Here is a 16,548-nt window from a genome sequence, read left to right as displayed (position 1 = left end):
TATTTATTTAGAAATTATTGGGTGTTTCTTTTAGCGGGAAGAAGAGTAATCTGGACGATACCTACCGGCCACCTCACACCTCAACACCCACAAGTCAAAATTGGTAAAACTTGTATCACAACATGTACAAATAAATAAATAAATAATATAAAAATGCATTTACATTTATTAATTATATATTTTTTTATCGTATTTTTAAATTAAAAAAGTAAGATTCGTTTGTGATGCACCAAGTGAGTGTATAATAGTATACAGTAAACCTCGTTATCATAAGTTTACTATGATTTCAAAATATATATATATATATATATATATATATATATATATATATATATATATATTAAAATAATTAATTTACATAGTAGATATCGAATTTTGTAATAGGGCTTCTGTTAGCAAGCATATTATTTAGTAATTTGTAATTTGAATAAATATTTGTACAACTATGATATTAGTTCGTAAATGTTGCAGTAAACAGTTTGAGAATACGTTCAATACCTCCTATAGGCCTTATTCTTATATCCAAATTTAAACATATTCAACGAATTATTAGGAGTGCATAATTACATAATATAATTATTTTAGAATGTACGTGTTATTTTTATAAACTTTATTACAATCATTATATTGGTATTGATATGTTATCTTTTCGGGCGTTATTAATTACGCATATTTATAAACTTTAGTTTAATATTATTTTTTGTTAGATTTTTCTTGAAGTGTCAAATACATGTTTATACTATTGATTTATTAGCAATGGAGTGAGGACAAAAAGTCAACAACGGGGAGCACCTTTTTCTTTCATAAATTGTGCAAAACCCCTCGTATTTGACTATTTTATAGTGTTACACTCACGAACTGAGAATGTTTATAATCAAATTTAAAATATTTAGATCGAAATTTTATAAAAAACAATATATTTAAAAAAAAAACATGTAAGGTCAAAAAGTTTGTCATAGATCAAGATATCGAGTATAAAACATACATATTCATCATTGAAACATAAGAGTACATATTTTTGTCGAATCATATTATAACATTTATGTGAATTGTGAAACACTGATTTATGAGTATTTCTATTATAAATTGATAGATATATTTTAAGTTAGCATATTTTTGATGTTATTACTTTTTTTAGATTATGTTAATTTGGGGGATTATAAGTTGGCACGTGAATAGGTGAGGAAAACGATTTAGTGATTGACGATATGCCCTTTTGTTGTGCAGATAAACCATGTCTCACGTTTTATAAATCTTGGCTAATTATTAATTCATTTATTTATGAGAAACGACAAAACTAACCAAATTACCTAATTATTTTTCACTTAATAGCCAAAAATTAGTCTTTAGCTTAAATTAGCCAATGAAACAATAGACAATTAAGAAAACCTACGCTTTCGTCATAACCGGATTAAATGAGCGACGGTTTGTAGGCAATGAGCTACTGTTTCGAAGCCCGTCTACTGTTTAAGAGTACATTAGCTAAGAATATATAAAGTTGAAAAATTACATTTAGGTCATTTTTGAGTGTTTGAAGCTAGAGAAACGCTCTCAATGGCGGCTCCGAACAACCCGGTATTTCTCGTAATCTTCGTTTTTTTATGTCGTTTACTATGAAATCTATTAGTATTGGGTATATATTTTTTTTGCAAAAAACTTTAAAAAAAAAACCCGCAAACCATAGGTGCGGTATGCCACCTATGGTGTACAAGTTGATACAAATGTGCAAGCAGTTTCTACACCGTAGGTGGCATACCGCACCTACGGTTTGTGCAATTTTTTTTTCCTAACTTGTATAGTGATTTAGTTGTATGTAAATGTTATTTTGGTTGATTCCGTAGTTTGATCGAAAAAATAATTGAATGCCAAGAACGAAATAGTTTTTTTTTTTTTAAGGAAACAATAGTTTTTCGAACCCTGGCCTGTTGTTTTGTTCTTCAAGTTCATACGGACATGAAATCGTATTTTCTACATAGCATACCGTAGGTGAGTCAATCACCTACGGTTTTGGTAAAAAAATGATTTTTTTTTTATATTGGACAACGAAACTGTAGACCGGTAGACGGTAGACCATCCCCAAAAAAGTAGATGATTTTGCTCGTCTACGGTTTCCTTGATTATTTTTGGCTAATTGGAAATATTTGACTATTAAATGAAAAATCATTAGTTGATTTGGCTAGATTAGTCATTCTCTCTTTATTTATTTCTTACTTAAATTGGTAGCTTAATTAAAAGATTCAATGATGTAAAATGTAAAGACACTAGTTGTGAGACCCATGTATTACATAAGTTAATTTAAAAAAAATTTAAATATAAAGTCAAAATATTTGAGAACTTTGAATTTATAAGAAAATAAGAAAAATAATGAATTATTATAATGTAAATGTTTTTTTTATCTTTTAAATTTAAACAAATAGTTTAAATAAAGAAAAAAAACTAATGAACTTTAATTTTGGGAATTTTGAAATTAAAAGGTAAGTTTATTAATGAAATTAATATCTATTTATTACTACATTTATTGCAATTGTTACATTAAAATATTATATGAAATTTAATAAAATAGAAGTACTCATAAAATGACATTTGGAAAAAAAAATAATTAAAAATAACCACAAAATGACATTTGACAAATTGAATGAGAGTGTGACAAGTGACAAAAAAAATTTCATTTATTAGAGATGATAATTGATAATACAACGTAATGCTATAGTATATAAAAATTTTAAGCATGAAACATCACGAGATAAAGCTAATTAATTGTAAAATTAAAATGCAATTTGATTTGTAAGTTAACATTATTTTTATCATTATAAGATATATAAATATCATTGTCAAAAAATTGAAGCAATTAAGGTCCCATCAAACCTAGCATGATTTCAGATATTTTTGCTATCATATTTAAAAGTATACATAATGCTATTGTGTGCATTATTGTGAGATGCAACAAGACAGGTTAAGGGTTATATTTTGTGTGCCACAAGTAGCTGATATATTAGTTTATTTTTTGAATTTTTTTAAAGTTGTTAAGTTTATTTTTTGAATTTTTTTTAAGTTGTTAAGTTTGACAAGCAAAAGAGTAAGTTTATAAGCTAATTTGTTTTAAGAAGCTACTTAGATTAGCTTTTTAGAAGTTTTTAATTTTTTTTCCAAACATATCTTTTGACAAGCTTCATTTTTTGATTAACTTATTTTTCGTGTACTCAAAGGAAACATAACACAAATGAGTGAGAAATTGTCACCTTTACATAGGCTCTATATCCATAATTTATGTGTGACGACACTATCTACAATATATATATAAAATAAAGAGACATGTTTACATTAATATGGCTAATAATATGTTTTCCTAATCTAAACATACAACAGAAATTAGAAATGCAATTAGAATCCCTAATTTACATCACATAATTGAGATTCTGCATCTTCTACTCACCAACTCCTGTAATAACCAAAAGGAAAATTAATATTAACAAACGTTATCTTTCAGTAATCAAATTCATTTTCATAATACAAGTCCTCTCATTTATATGACACAATAATTAAATTCTACACAAAATCGTGACAACCTTTTTTGCATAGCATCAAAGTACAAGTTTCTTTGCATCAGATACAAGTCATTCCAAAAGTAAATTTTAAGAAAGGAGAATCTAACCTTTAGGATCTTGGAGTTAATTCCTTTATTTTTTTATAAGTAAAATGGTTGAGTTCCTGCTACATTAAGCTCCATTTGTGTCAAGAAATCTTGATAATAAAAGTTGCTTCCCTGTAACTAAGAGTGCAAAGATGCCATAAGCAGGGAGATGAATCAATCCCACTCCTAAATACCTGCAAAAATAAATATATATGTAGTAAATAGTATGTAGAAAGCCTGTTAAATCAAATTTATAATCGTCAAAGATGTTTAACAAAATGTAAATTCAGATAAGAACATACCAAATGGGAGCATATGGAGATGATAAATCAAGAAAGGAATATGGCCACCTGCAATAAGGAAACCATGTAAATATATAAATAAAAGCATACATAGACCAAAGGGTTTTCACCATTTTTTTTATAAATGAAGAAACTAATATTTATACAAATCATTTTAAATATATTATAGTATAAAATAAAGATCTGGGCTTACCACATTGATACACAAGCATGAACGATCCACTGGAAAATGACAAATATACATGTCCATAGACCAAAATAGGCCAAACGAAAGAAAGGGAATCGCTGATTAAAAAAAAAAAACAAAAAAAACACAAGTTAATCAAGTCAGAAGTATAAAATTGAAGAACACAGTAAATGGGAAACATGAAACTTACTAGGCGATTGAGAATCATGTCAATAATGAGGAGAATGGCATTGAGAGAATGCATGCTAACATCCAACTGAAATGGACAAAAATACCCCTCAAAATGGTTAGGTCCATGTTCATGCATGTTTTTATCTCGTTTTATATATAAGCTCATAGAACATGAAAGCCTAAATGCAAGAAAGACTTACTAAAGTTAAAGTGTACCCTGCAGGGGTAAGAAACGGATAGATTATGAACCAAAAGACACTATCCGTGAGTCCAACAGCACCTGCACATATCTGTTCATTAAGGGAGAAAGTGAGGAAGGGTATTCATGGAAATAACACAAATTGAAGCTTTATTTTTTTTGAAAAACTTGCCTGGAAGACTATTTGAAAGAAATATCCCCATATACCAGCAGTCTTTCTATCATGAGTCTCTTTGTGATTGGTAGGGATTATGGGCATTCTGTGGGAACTTAATCCCTCTGAGGGAGCAATGTAAGTGCCTCTTTCTGTGTCTAAAACATGATTGTTATTATCATCATCAACTTCATTCCAATATTTATAACATCCATGAATGGAAAGTGAAGATCCAAGCTACATTATATTAGAAATAAAGATTCAGGGTCAAAGGAAACTTATAGTTATAGATATAATTAGCAAGAATTTAATACCCCAAAATATAAAGTCACCAAAGTAAATGTCCACCTGTTTGTTTGTCAGAAACACCACAAAAGGGAAGATGTTAGAAAACATAACTAATGGTTTGTGTATTAACTATGAAACATAAAGGGATTGTGACTTGTAACAACTTACTGAGTGTAAAAGAAAAGTACATCAGGTCCAGCGGTTATCAGATTAGCAATAAGAACTGCTAACATGACACCAAATGCAATTAATCTGTAAACAAGCAGCCAAACAGGATGGAGTGCTTTCAAAGAGGTCTTCCAAGTTTCATCTTCATACAAGATCCCAATTGGTTCCACATCATGTTCATCTTCTTTTCTGTGACTTGTTCTTTTGTTGAAGACTTCATATTTAATGATTAAAACAGCTGCTGCTATCATAGCAATGATGACCCATAATGCACACAGGAAGAACCTCCAGTTCAACCAGTAACTTAGGGTTGTTGTGTCATCAGCCATTAGCAGACCTACCTAACTAACTTGCAGCTCCTATTTGAAGTTCAAATTCAAAAATCAGTACACTTTATGAGATTACATTGATTAAAATGGAGTTTGTTAAATGATCTTTAGAGAATGAACACAAAATTCAAGCTAATTCCCATGGAGTTCCTAATTGTTTTAAGTTGTGATAATTACACCAAATTTGATACTCACACTGTTTCAAAAATTACAGAAAACAAAACAAGCACTACGATTTTTAGAGATAAACTTAGCGTTTTACGAAATTGATATATAATTTGTCATAAATTTATAGCTCTATCTTAGTAACTATAGCTGATTGCATGCGTCAAAGCTGTAGGAAGAATCATATCAGTTTTAATTTGATATTTGAGATCAAAAGGTTAAAGTGTACTGTTCTGCTTCAAATTTCGGACTAAAAACATGTAATATCGATAGAGTAACAGGCATCAAACTCAAATCATTTGAACTGGAACAAAAAAAAAAAAAAAAAAAAAAAAAAAAAAAAAAAAAAAACTAAGAAAGGAAAATTTAGTCACATGAGAATCCAGATAAAGCTATGGCATCAATGGCTGAACGCAGAGTGCAGGTTTGTGACGTTAAAGAACAACGCCATGAAGGGAACAAAAAAAAATATATCATTAGAAAATATGAAGCTGAAACATTGAGAAATAGCAGAGGTTAGTTGTGGATTTACCTGTGATAATTGATGATTATCAGAGTTCCAAACAGAAAGATTTAGGGTTTGAGAAATTGAGAGAGAACCGCCATTAAGAAAGCAAGTAGAATTGAGTAAAGGAACACCAACCGCAACCGCAACCTACTACGGCCAATCAAGGTCAACATCTTCACTGTGTACTATATTCATTTCGATCTATGGTCACTTTTGCTGATACGTTGTAATTAGTATAGACAAAATTGCAAAAATGGTCCCTGAGGTATGCAAATTTTTGGGGTTTTAGTCCAAATTCCGAGTTTTTTGGATTCATGGTCATTTTGGAGTGGTTTGTATGTGAAAATAGTCCCTCCGAAAATTGAAATGACTATAATACACTTGGGGTATTTATTTTTCATTTTTCTTTCATTTTTCTTAAAATTTAATATTTATTTATCTATTTTAACAATTAAAAAAAATAATAGAGGATCTCTCTCTCTCTCTCTCTCTCTCTCTCTCTCTCTCTCTCTCTCTCTCTCTCTCTCTCTCTCTCTCTCTCTCTCTCTCAAGAACACCTTTATAATCTCAAGAGCACATCTTCATAATCTCAAGAACATATTCATGAACTTAAGAATATCTTCCACAACTACCACCCTTTGACCACCGTCCGCCACCACCACCACCATTTGACCACCGTCTGCTTCCACCACTGTCCGTCACCACCTTAATCTGCCACTACCACCGTCTGCCACCTCCATATATGGTTCCACCATTACCCATAATCCCCTTCCCCTCCATCGTTCACCTCCTCCGACAACCTCTTTTCAACCATCTCCGACAACCGGTCGCCTCTGAACAGGACCATTGTTCACCTCCAACAAACACCACAGTTCACCTCCGCCAACAACAACCAAACACGACATCCACCACCATTGTTGAAATCTAATTCTAACCTCAAATCAAAACCAAGAGCTTAAACTTAAAATCTAACCTGCAACTCAAATTCTAACTCAAATATAAGCATGATAACTACAATTAAAAAGAATCTACCACCTGACTTCAAATCCCACCTTGATTTACACGATTAAAACAAGAATAGGCTTGTTGAATCGATTAGAATTTTGAAACCCAGATGACTTCAAATCATTACTCTCTGTGGAACCAACCTTAAACCCATAAAGAAAATTGATTTGCCATTTGTGTGTTCTTCAAGATTCTCGTTGATGGAAAATTAGTAAATCAAACCTGGGATGTTGGAAAAACGAGACGACAACCATGGTGCTCTTGGCTTACCCATCTCCGTCACCGGAATCAGTTCTGACGCCTACAAACCCACTGCAATCTCAGCCCTTCCTCCTGATGTTTCCAGTATCGCCACCGGTCACTACCACTCTCTCGCCGTTACTTTTCAAGGCCACGTCTGGTCTTGGGGCTGCAATGTTGAATCACAACTTGGTCGTAACCTTGATTCCCCTAGGTATAATTTCACTTTTCACATACACTGTTCATTTTTTGCAACAGAGACTACAGCTATCGGAATCGATGGTTCTATATGGATTTGGGGGAAAACAAACAGGGTCAGTTATGTGTGGTTTTGGAATCGGAATCACATAATTATTTGTGTGATATATGTGCTTTTTCTAAATTTTTAGTGTTTATGTATATGAAATGGGTACAGATGAAGAATATGTGATGACGATGACGAGAGAGAGAGAGAGAGAGAGAGAGAGAGAGAGAGAGAGAGAGAGAGAGAGAGAGAGAGAGAGAGAGAGAGAGATGTGGCCCCAAATTAGGTAATTATATTATTTTTCACTTAAATTAAATAGAAAAAGCATAAAAAAATATATCAGAAGGGCATAATAGTCTTTTCAGTTTACTGAGGGACCAAAAACGCAAATAAACTAGCTCAAAAGGACCACCAATCCAAAAAAGTCGTGATTTGGACTAAAACCCCCCAAAAAATGCATACCACAGGGACCATTTTTGCAATTTTGTCATTAGTATATAATAAACTTATTATTATAATAATTTAATATAATAAATTTATTATCATTTACGTATATATAATATATAACAGATTATAATTATGTCTTTCACTTATATAATCTGTCTCTTTTTTAGTTAACTCTATTTCTTATCATTTTCGGTTTAAAAGTACGAAAGAATTGAAGTGAATTTATCAATTACGATTATGATTAAATAATAATAATAATAATAATAATAATAATAATGTATGTTTTATTGTTTTATTTAGATAATGACATACACTATTTCATATATGCTAAGTCATTGCCTTTATTAGGGCTGAGCAAAAACCGCACCGCAACTAAAATTAACTGTAAAAACCGCATAAACCGCAACCGATTACTCGTAACCGCAATAAAAACCAATGATGAGGTTTTTTATTTTTCAAAAACCGCAAATTTGCTGTGCGGTGCGGTTATTAGTTTTTAAAAACCGCAAAAAAACCACACAGCACCGCATATATTATATATAATTTTTTTTATTAATTATTAATATATTAAATATTAAAAATAAGACAAGTCTCATGGATGAAAGAAAGATAAAATTGTAGAAGACAAAAGTGTTGGTTATTTCTTATGTTTAACTTTGGAAAATGATGAAATTTGTCAATTTTAAGATATTTATTGTTAATTAGTAGTGATTTAACGTTTTTAAGATATTAGTTGTTTGTAATTTAAGTTAATTGTCTTATATCTTATGGTTTTTTATTATTACAAGTAATATGTTTAAACTTTTAAAGTTGTTTGAACTCTAAAGTGCGGTTAAAAACCACACCAAATCCATGCGGTTAATAACCGAAACATAAAAACACAAAACCGCACTACAAAAATTACCGCACCAAGCCGTTTTGAAAATGGATTAACCGCATTTGCGGTTAGTGGTGAGGTTTTGGCCAATAACCGCACCACACTCACCCCTAGTCTTTATAGAAAAGATGTTACATTCAAGGCATTTTGTTAACCAATAACATATACATAAATAAATGTATTTAATATATCATTTAGCTGTTTAAGGGATAATGCCATTAAATAAAGAGAAAATGACAAATTTAGCCAATTACACTAATTACATTACAAATTTAGCCAAAAAAATTGAAATTACAAATTTGGCCACTGATTTCAAAGATGGAATAGCCCCATCTGCGATTTGGGCTTTCCATCTGCAATTTACTGTAGCCATCTGCGATTTTATGCCGATTTTCTTATATAAGGTTTTTTTTTTCTTCATTTTTCACTCTTCATTACAGAAAAACTCTCTCTCGGGGATTCCTTTTGACGATTTTTTGAAGAAAATGAAGGATTATTTCAACAATCCCGCAAATATGGTTAGATTTTAACTCTTTTAATGTTGTAATTAACATTTATTTAGTATATGTCTTTATTATTCTATTATTTATTGTATTAGTTAGTGTAAAAAAAAAAGAAATTATAATGTTGTGAAAGGGTAATTTTGTTGTATTTGATAGTTTTAATATTTGTTATTAATAAACTTGAAGTTTAAATGCTATTTTGTTAGTGGTTGTATGAATGTACAAGTAGAGACTGCGTAGAGTGTGCATCGGGTGGTTGTACATTTAGTAAAATGGTTAGAATATGCTCATTTTTTTAAGTTATTAGTTAAATAAATTGTTAGAATAATGTTTACAATATGTTATTTGTCGTTTGTATAGTTGTTGTATAACTTGAAAAATTGTATATTCTTATCGTGTAATTGTTTTTATAAATTGAAAAATGGTTAAATTACAGTATGTGTACAATAGTCGTTTGCATATATATTTGTCGTATAAGTTGAAAATTTGTATATATTTGTTTTTGAAGTATAAAAATTTTTATAGTATCGTTAGAAATTGTTTGTATTTGTCGTATAAGTTGAAAATTTGTATATATTTGTCGTATAACTTGGAAAATTGTTAATTTAGTTGTCGTTTTATTTGAAAAATTGTTTGTTTATATGGTTAGAAAATGTTATTTTATATAATTAGAAAGATAAAAATTGTTTGTATATTTGTCGTATAACTTGGAAAATTGTTTATATATTCGTTCCTCCATATATGTGGTACAGGTGAGTCCATAATTGCAAGGGGGGAAGTAATATGATACAATTAAAATGGATATTAACAAGTATTTATAGCGACTCCTTATTTTCCCGGTGCAATGGCTTGTCAACTCAAGTAGCAGTGTATTGTGTTGTCATTCGACGGGGATGACTTATCAACTCGAACAGTGATCTGTTGTGTTATAAGTATAGTACACTGCGTTCGTCAGTTAATTTTGACTATGAATTGCAGACATATTAGAAGATTGGACTGCGATTTTGTGTATAAACTACTATAAATTGACATTAAGTTAAATAAATAGTTTACTAAACAACCAATACAGCTGTTCAAATATTGTTTTTGAGATTTTACTCTCTTTGTTTCAATCAAAATGAGTTCTATATCATGGAGCAATGAAGAGTTCTTGGTTCTTACACGTGCTTATATTCATGTGTACGAGACAAGCAAGTTGAACGATCCAATGTTTTGGAGCCGTTTAACCAATATTTTCAACGCTGAAAACCGAATGACTACAAGAAACGATCGTGACGAACTAGACATCTTAGCAAGATGGTATGAAATGAAAACCGAAGTTCTATTATTCAACGATCTTTATACCAAAATTGACGACACCCGTTTAAATGCTACTGAGGAGGTCATCTTGGAAGCTGCTAAGGAGGAATACAAGTCATTAAGTGACGGGTTGGAATTCCAGTTTGAAGCCCCTTGGAATATTTTGAAATATATCCCGTTTGTTTAAAATATATTTCAGTTTATTATGTGAGTACTATGTTATTTTCATGTATTTCGTATGTATTGGATGCATCTCCTATGTTTAATTTCAATTAATAAATGCCCATTGCATTAGTTTTCACAATACATTAGAATACATTACTAACAAGAATTCCATGAACCATTACAAACATTACAACAATTACATGAAAAACAACGTCATACTACAAACAAAGCATTAAAATAAAAAACAAGTCTATGGGTTATTATTAACGGAAATTAGAGCGGTCTACATGAAATACTGATTATTTTTTACAACCTTCCAAACTTCCTCATATTCGAAGTCTCTGCCGTCACGCTCACAGATGTAAAAATCTGTAACAACTTCCAAGAACTCTTCTTCGTCCCGACAACGAAGTTTGGTACTTTTCGCATAATTACACACTCGATTGAACCATGTCACTTCTTCCTTTACATCCATCCATTTAGTAACAACATCTGATTGTTCTCGTTGTTGTCCTTCTCCCATCTCATGGTTGAACAAAGCTGTTATGCGAGTCCATTCATCACCTACTAGGCAATGCGGGGGAGCAAGTAACGATACACCATCCTTAACACTTAGCCAGCATCGTATAAGAACCAACACCTCGTTTGTCGTCCATGGCCTTTCAGAATTGGAACCGGGTACTTCATTCGAAGAACTTGCTGCATTCGACGACATTTCTAAATATGGGAGTTCGTTTCGTTTAGGTTATTTGGGTGTTTGGTTTTTAGATCTTAAACATCTATTTATATAAATAAATACAGGACTATGAATTACAACTTTGACTACGAAATGGTTGCATTTGGACTACGATTTTCAGCTTTCTGCAGTGACTTATCATGTCAAACAGTCATTTATGTCTTGTCACATAAGAGTTTTGCAGGTTACTGCAGTGACTTGTCATTAATGTCTAGTCATTTCAAAGTTGGACTATGAATTAGAACTCTGACTACGAAATGGTAGCATTTAGACTAGTATGTATAAATACCACTTATAGCACCAGTTTATTATAATGTCGACTTTATTATGAGTTCCTCACACAAATTCGAAGTTTGCTCATGCAACGAAGTAGATTGTTACTACTGTGATTCAGTCGACCCTTTTTTTACACCCTCTTCAGCCGGGCCATATATGTCAGATGAAAATTTTGAAGAATTGAAGAAGGCTGAAGAACAACAAGAAGAGGACAAAGAGTCATCCCGACTTCTCACTCAACGTGGTAATGATATTGCATCGGAATGCAAACAAGCTCAAGAATGGATAGACCTCAATAAAAACAAAATCAAAGAGCATGAAGATTGGATAAAAAAGACTAAGAAGGCAATCAAAACGACTGAAAAATGGCTTGCTGCGAAGGACGAGCAGTTGATACACATTATGGTGCAAAAGGATCGTTTGGAAGACAAAATGAGAATTAGGGATGACTATATAACAATGGAGAAAGAGAAGTACCCATTGCAGTTCCCTGAGTTTAAAAATTAGTTACAAAATTGTTGTAACATTATCATGATAGAGATTAGGTTGCAAAAGGATCGTTTGTTGTTTTTTTTAAATAACATGTTTAATTGTTATAATTTGCAAACTGAATTTTATAATATAAAAGCTTCATTAATTGTTATAATCTACAAACTAAACTAAAATATGAAAGCATAGCAATGTCTTGTAAGATTTAATAAAAAAATTACAATACACAATAAGTTAACAACTCTTCATTTCAAGGTTGTTTTATATCAAAATCAGCGTCATAGGTTTGTGAGCAACTCGTTGAACCACCAATATTAAATGCCATTTCTGCAGTAGAAATTGTGTGACGTGCTCCACTACCGGACGCCCTTCCAGTACAATTGTTTCTCGTGTGTCCTAGTTGACCACATGTAGAACACTCTTTTCTAATTGGACCCTCGCCTTGGGATGGAATGCGGTCTGTGTTTCTTGGCCTGCCTGGCTGACGTTTATCTATTATAGGTGGCTTAACAATCATCAAATCATCGGGGATATCCCATTCGGATGGCTTTGGCAAAGGATTTATTGATTCCTCATACGTTTTCCTTAATGTTTCGGTAAAGTAAGCATTTAATGCATACCTCGAGCAGTCTTGGTAATTGTTCACTGTTAAACATCTTATGACATGACCATAAGGTATCCCATCAAGTTGCCAATGCCTACATGTACATGTCATATGTTGGAAATCAACAATCACATTTTGTGCCCCCTTTTTGACCTCGCATTTCGTATTTGAGATCATGCGAACATCCCACTTAGTAAAAGTTTTTTTGTTTTCTTTTACAATTTCATTGGCCCAAAGGGTAAGTATTGTTGTTGCTTCCGCTAAAAAAACAGGCAAAACGAAGAAGTTAAGATCAATAACATTAAATTAATAAAACATTAATATTAAAAATTTACTTAATACCTGCAAAGTTACGTCTTTGAAATCACCATTGTTGCATTGTTGCACGAAAAAACTCGATCAACATAAGTATTGGCACCTTACGTGCGTGTCTAGATAATGCATTTATAGACTCCGCACCGTTGGACGACATAAGATTGTATCGGTTCCCTTTAAAGTGTGCCATTGACCAAGTTTCTGGATTTATACTTTTTAAGTACTCCCATACTGGTTGTTTTGTCTTTTTCATAACATCCATGGCAGCGTCAAAAGCATCAACTGTGTACGCCCTACAAGCTTCCCAAAAAATTCCTTTAACTGTGTTACTCTTCCCAAATCTAGATACTATGTTGAAATACAAATGGACACCACATATTCCATGATGAGCGTGAGGAAAAATGTTGGCAACGGATGTTGCTATAGATGGAGACCTATCATATATAATTGTAAGCTCCTGCATATTTCCTATGCAATCACGTAGTTTTTTAAAAAACCATGTCCAAGAATCGATACACTCATTTTTGCATATACCATATGCAACCGGTAATATTTGGTTTTGTCTGTCCTTAGTAACTGCAAGTAACATGGTACCTTTGAACTCGCCCTTTAGGTGGGCTCCATCTACTACTAGGGTCGGTTTACAATATTTGACAAAAGCGCGTACCTACAATACATTGTATATCTATTCAAATACACCAAAATAAAAATGAAAAATTTAATAAAATATTATAATACTAACCGAGCAACCGAGTGCGACGTACAAAAACTCAAAGCGATCATCACCATCTGTTTTAATATGTGTCACCGTACCCGGATTATGTTTGACCAAATTGTGACAATACGCCAGAAGTTTGGTAAAAGAATCTTCTTTCGTACCCCTTAACAACAACAATGCATATTGCTTCGCACGCCATGCCTGATGGTATGAGATATTGATATTCAATTGAGCATTCATATCATTAATAATATCTTTTCCCCAATAAACTCTACTATAGTCTTCAGCCAAAACATCAGCAAGATATTCACCGAAAACATATTTGTTTGCTTGTCGATGATTAGGTTGCAAAATTGTTGAAGAACATGTGTGTACATCAACAAATTTATTCACTTGGAAAAGTCCATCAGAATTTTTAATTGCTTTTGCTCTTAGTAACCAAGAACAATTTTTCGAAACACACACAACTTCATACCTTGATTTGGTGGATCTACTTGTCCTCGTCTGAAAGCCTTCTCGAAGACATTTTTTTACCAATACACCGCTTTAAAAGTTCTTTGTTCTTAAATATACTCTCACATTCAATCTTTTGAAGATTCATGTCTACCATCTGTGTTGGGATATCTTCATTAATATCAACTGGGCATGCTGGTACAGGCGGCATACCGTAAAAAAGGTTATCGGGAAACTTAGCTTTAACTTCATCACCAACTCATCTCTATCTGAATTGCTTTGTAGGTCGGTTATATCTAAACGTACATCAGCAACATCAACATAATCCCCGTAAACATGCTTTTTTTCATTTTTTTTGACTAGAATTTTTTTTCTTTTTACTTTTATCTACTACACGCCTATTCATAACTTTAACTTCTTGTTCGGCAACATCATCACAACGACCACCCACATCATTAAGATATGTACCAACATCATCATCACCAACATACTTGTAATTCTCAGGATCCACATAGTTAATAGGTGAATAACTAACATTAACATTTTCAGCAACACTGTGAAACTGAGGTACACTAGGAGTATTGAAAGTACCTATCGGATCGTTGCTTCCTTTATAGCTGCATAAATTACCAACCGGCTGATTTCCACTGTGACCACCCTCATTAACCTCATCTACTTCATCAACCACCACAAACACTTTGACAACCCTTCCTCCACTACATTTGATTATATTTATCAACATTCTAACATCCATATCTTCAACTATAGCTATATAATAATTTAATTCAGGATGATGGAAACGAAGACTAATTCTATATTTGTCTAACAAACCAATTTTGCTTCTCACCAAAGATACAAAATCACTATAACTAATATACTCAGAAAATATCAAAGCAAATTCAGAAATACCTCCCTGTGGACATACGTATTCCAGATTGGTTTCAATAACTTGCCATCTCCCACCGGTTACAAGACAAACCAAATATTCAATCATTTTTTTAGAGAGATTTTAGAGAGATTTCCTAAACAAATAACAACTAAACTGATAATTTTCTTTATATATACAGTAACATTATTTTGTAGTCAAACCAATTGATTTCATAGTCAAATTTAAAAAAAAAAAAAAAAATTAAAAAAAATTCGCAAATTCACAGATGGAATACAGAGTAAATCGCAGATGGACGCAGTCCATCTGCGATTTTAACCCTGAAAAGCCCCTATATATACAAAAAAAAAAAATCCAACCCACCTGCGAATGTACAAGTAGTTAAAGCACACTTGTGTTTTAGCCACTTGTACATTCGTAGATGGACTCCCATCTGCGATTTTGAAGGCCATTTTTGCAATATCGATTTTTTTGGCTATTTTCCGCAAAGTGATTAGGATAATTGACTATTTTTGTCATTTTCTCTTAAATAAAGATGTACCTTTTCATTTATCTCAACTCGTTCACTAAATTTTATTTGGTCCATATGTCACCAGATGTGTTCACATGGAATTGATGTGACAGACACATCAATATTTTCCTTTCGTGTATATTTCAATTAAATTTAGGTATAAACCTTAAATTATTATTTTAATAACTTTTTAATTAAATTTCTCTCTCATATAGTCTCCCCAAATATACAATTTCATTCATCCAAAACAAATTCTGAGGAATTGGCACATCAATGCATTGATCTATACATATAGAAAAAGAAGCACTTGTTAAGTCACACATTATATATCTCTGCATTTGAAACCTTAATTATATATATATATATATATATATAAAAGTTAAAAATCTTTTTTCATATATTTATTTTATAAACAATGAAAATAGCAAAATCCAGTTATAATACTAAATCAAAACAATTAAACAAGCTATTAGCAAAATTGCAAAAAAAAGGATAATAAAAGCATGGGAATCGGAATCGTAAAAGTTATTCATTTTTTTTTTATATATATATATATAAAAAAAAGTTAAAAATCTTTTTTCATATATTTATTTTATAAACAATGAAAATAGCAAAATCCAGTTATAATACTAAATCAAAACAATTAAACAAGCTATTAGCAAAATTGCAAAAAAAGGA

General features: G+C 31.6%; 1 protein-coding gene across 2 annotated transcripts; it reads right to left on the bottom strand.

The window, feature by feature from the left end:
- Positions 1-3,255: 3,255 nt before the first annotated feature.
- On the bottom strand, positions 3,256-6,290 carry LOC145165789 (uncharacterized). 2 transcript variants are annotated; one of them, XM_079084682.1, is made up of 11 exons: positions 6,127-6,290; positions 5,969-6,001; positions 5,101-5,459; positions 4,959-4,992; positions 4,663-4,881; positions 4,492-4,581; positions 4,311-4,376; positions 4,127-4,218; positions 3,934-3,981; positions 3,653-3,825; positions 3,256-3,439 (listed from the first exon to the last, which is right to left on the bottom strand). In XM_079084682.1, exons 3-10 carry the CDS (start codon positions 5,427-5,429, stop codon positions 3,717-3,719), a joined length of 987 nt encoding a protein of 328 aa, XP_078940808.1. In that variant the 5' UTR covers positions 5,430-5,459; positions 5,969-6,001; positions 6,127-6,290; the 3' UTR covers positions 3,256-3,439; positions 3,653-3,716. The 2 variants fall into 2 exon arrangements, with proteins under 2 accessions (XP_078940808.1, XP_078940807.1); XM_079084681.1 differs by lacking the exon at positions 5,969-6,001.
- Positions 6,291-16,548: the final 10,258 nt, after the last annotated feature.

Source organism: Lactuca virosa, chromosome 3 (assembly GCF_052849685.1).
Source record: "Lactuca virosa cultivar CGN04683 chromosome 3, Lactuca_virosa_CGN04683_v6, whole genome shotgun sequence".
NCBI classification, from domain to species: Eukaryota; Viridiplantae; Streptophyta; class Magnoliopsida; order Asterales; family Asteraceae; genus Lactuca; species Lactuca virosa.
The sequence above is the reverse complement of the archived record's forward strand: the minus strand, read 5'-3'. Positions and strand labels throughout refer to the sequence as shown.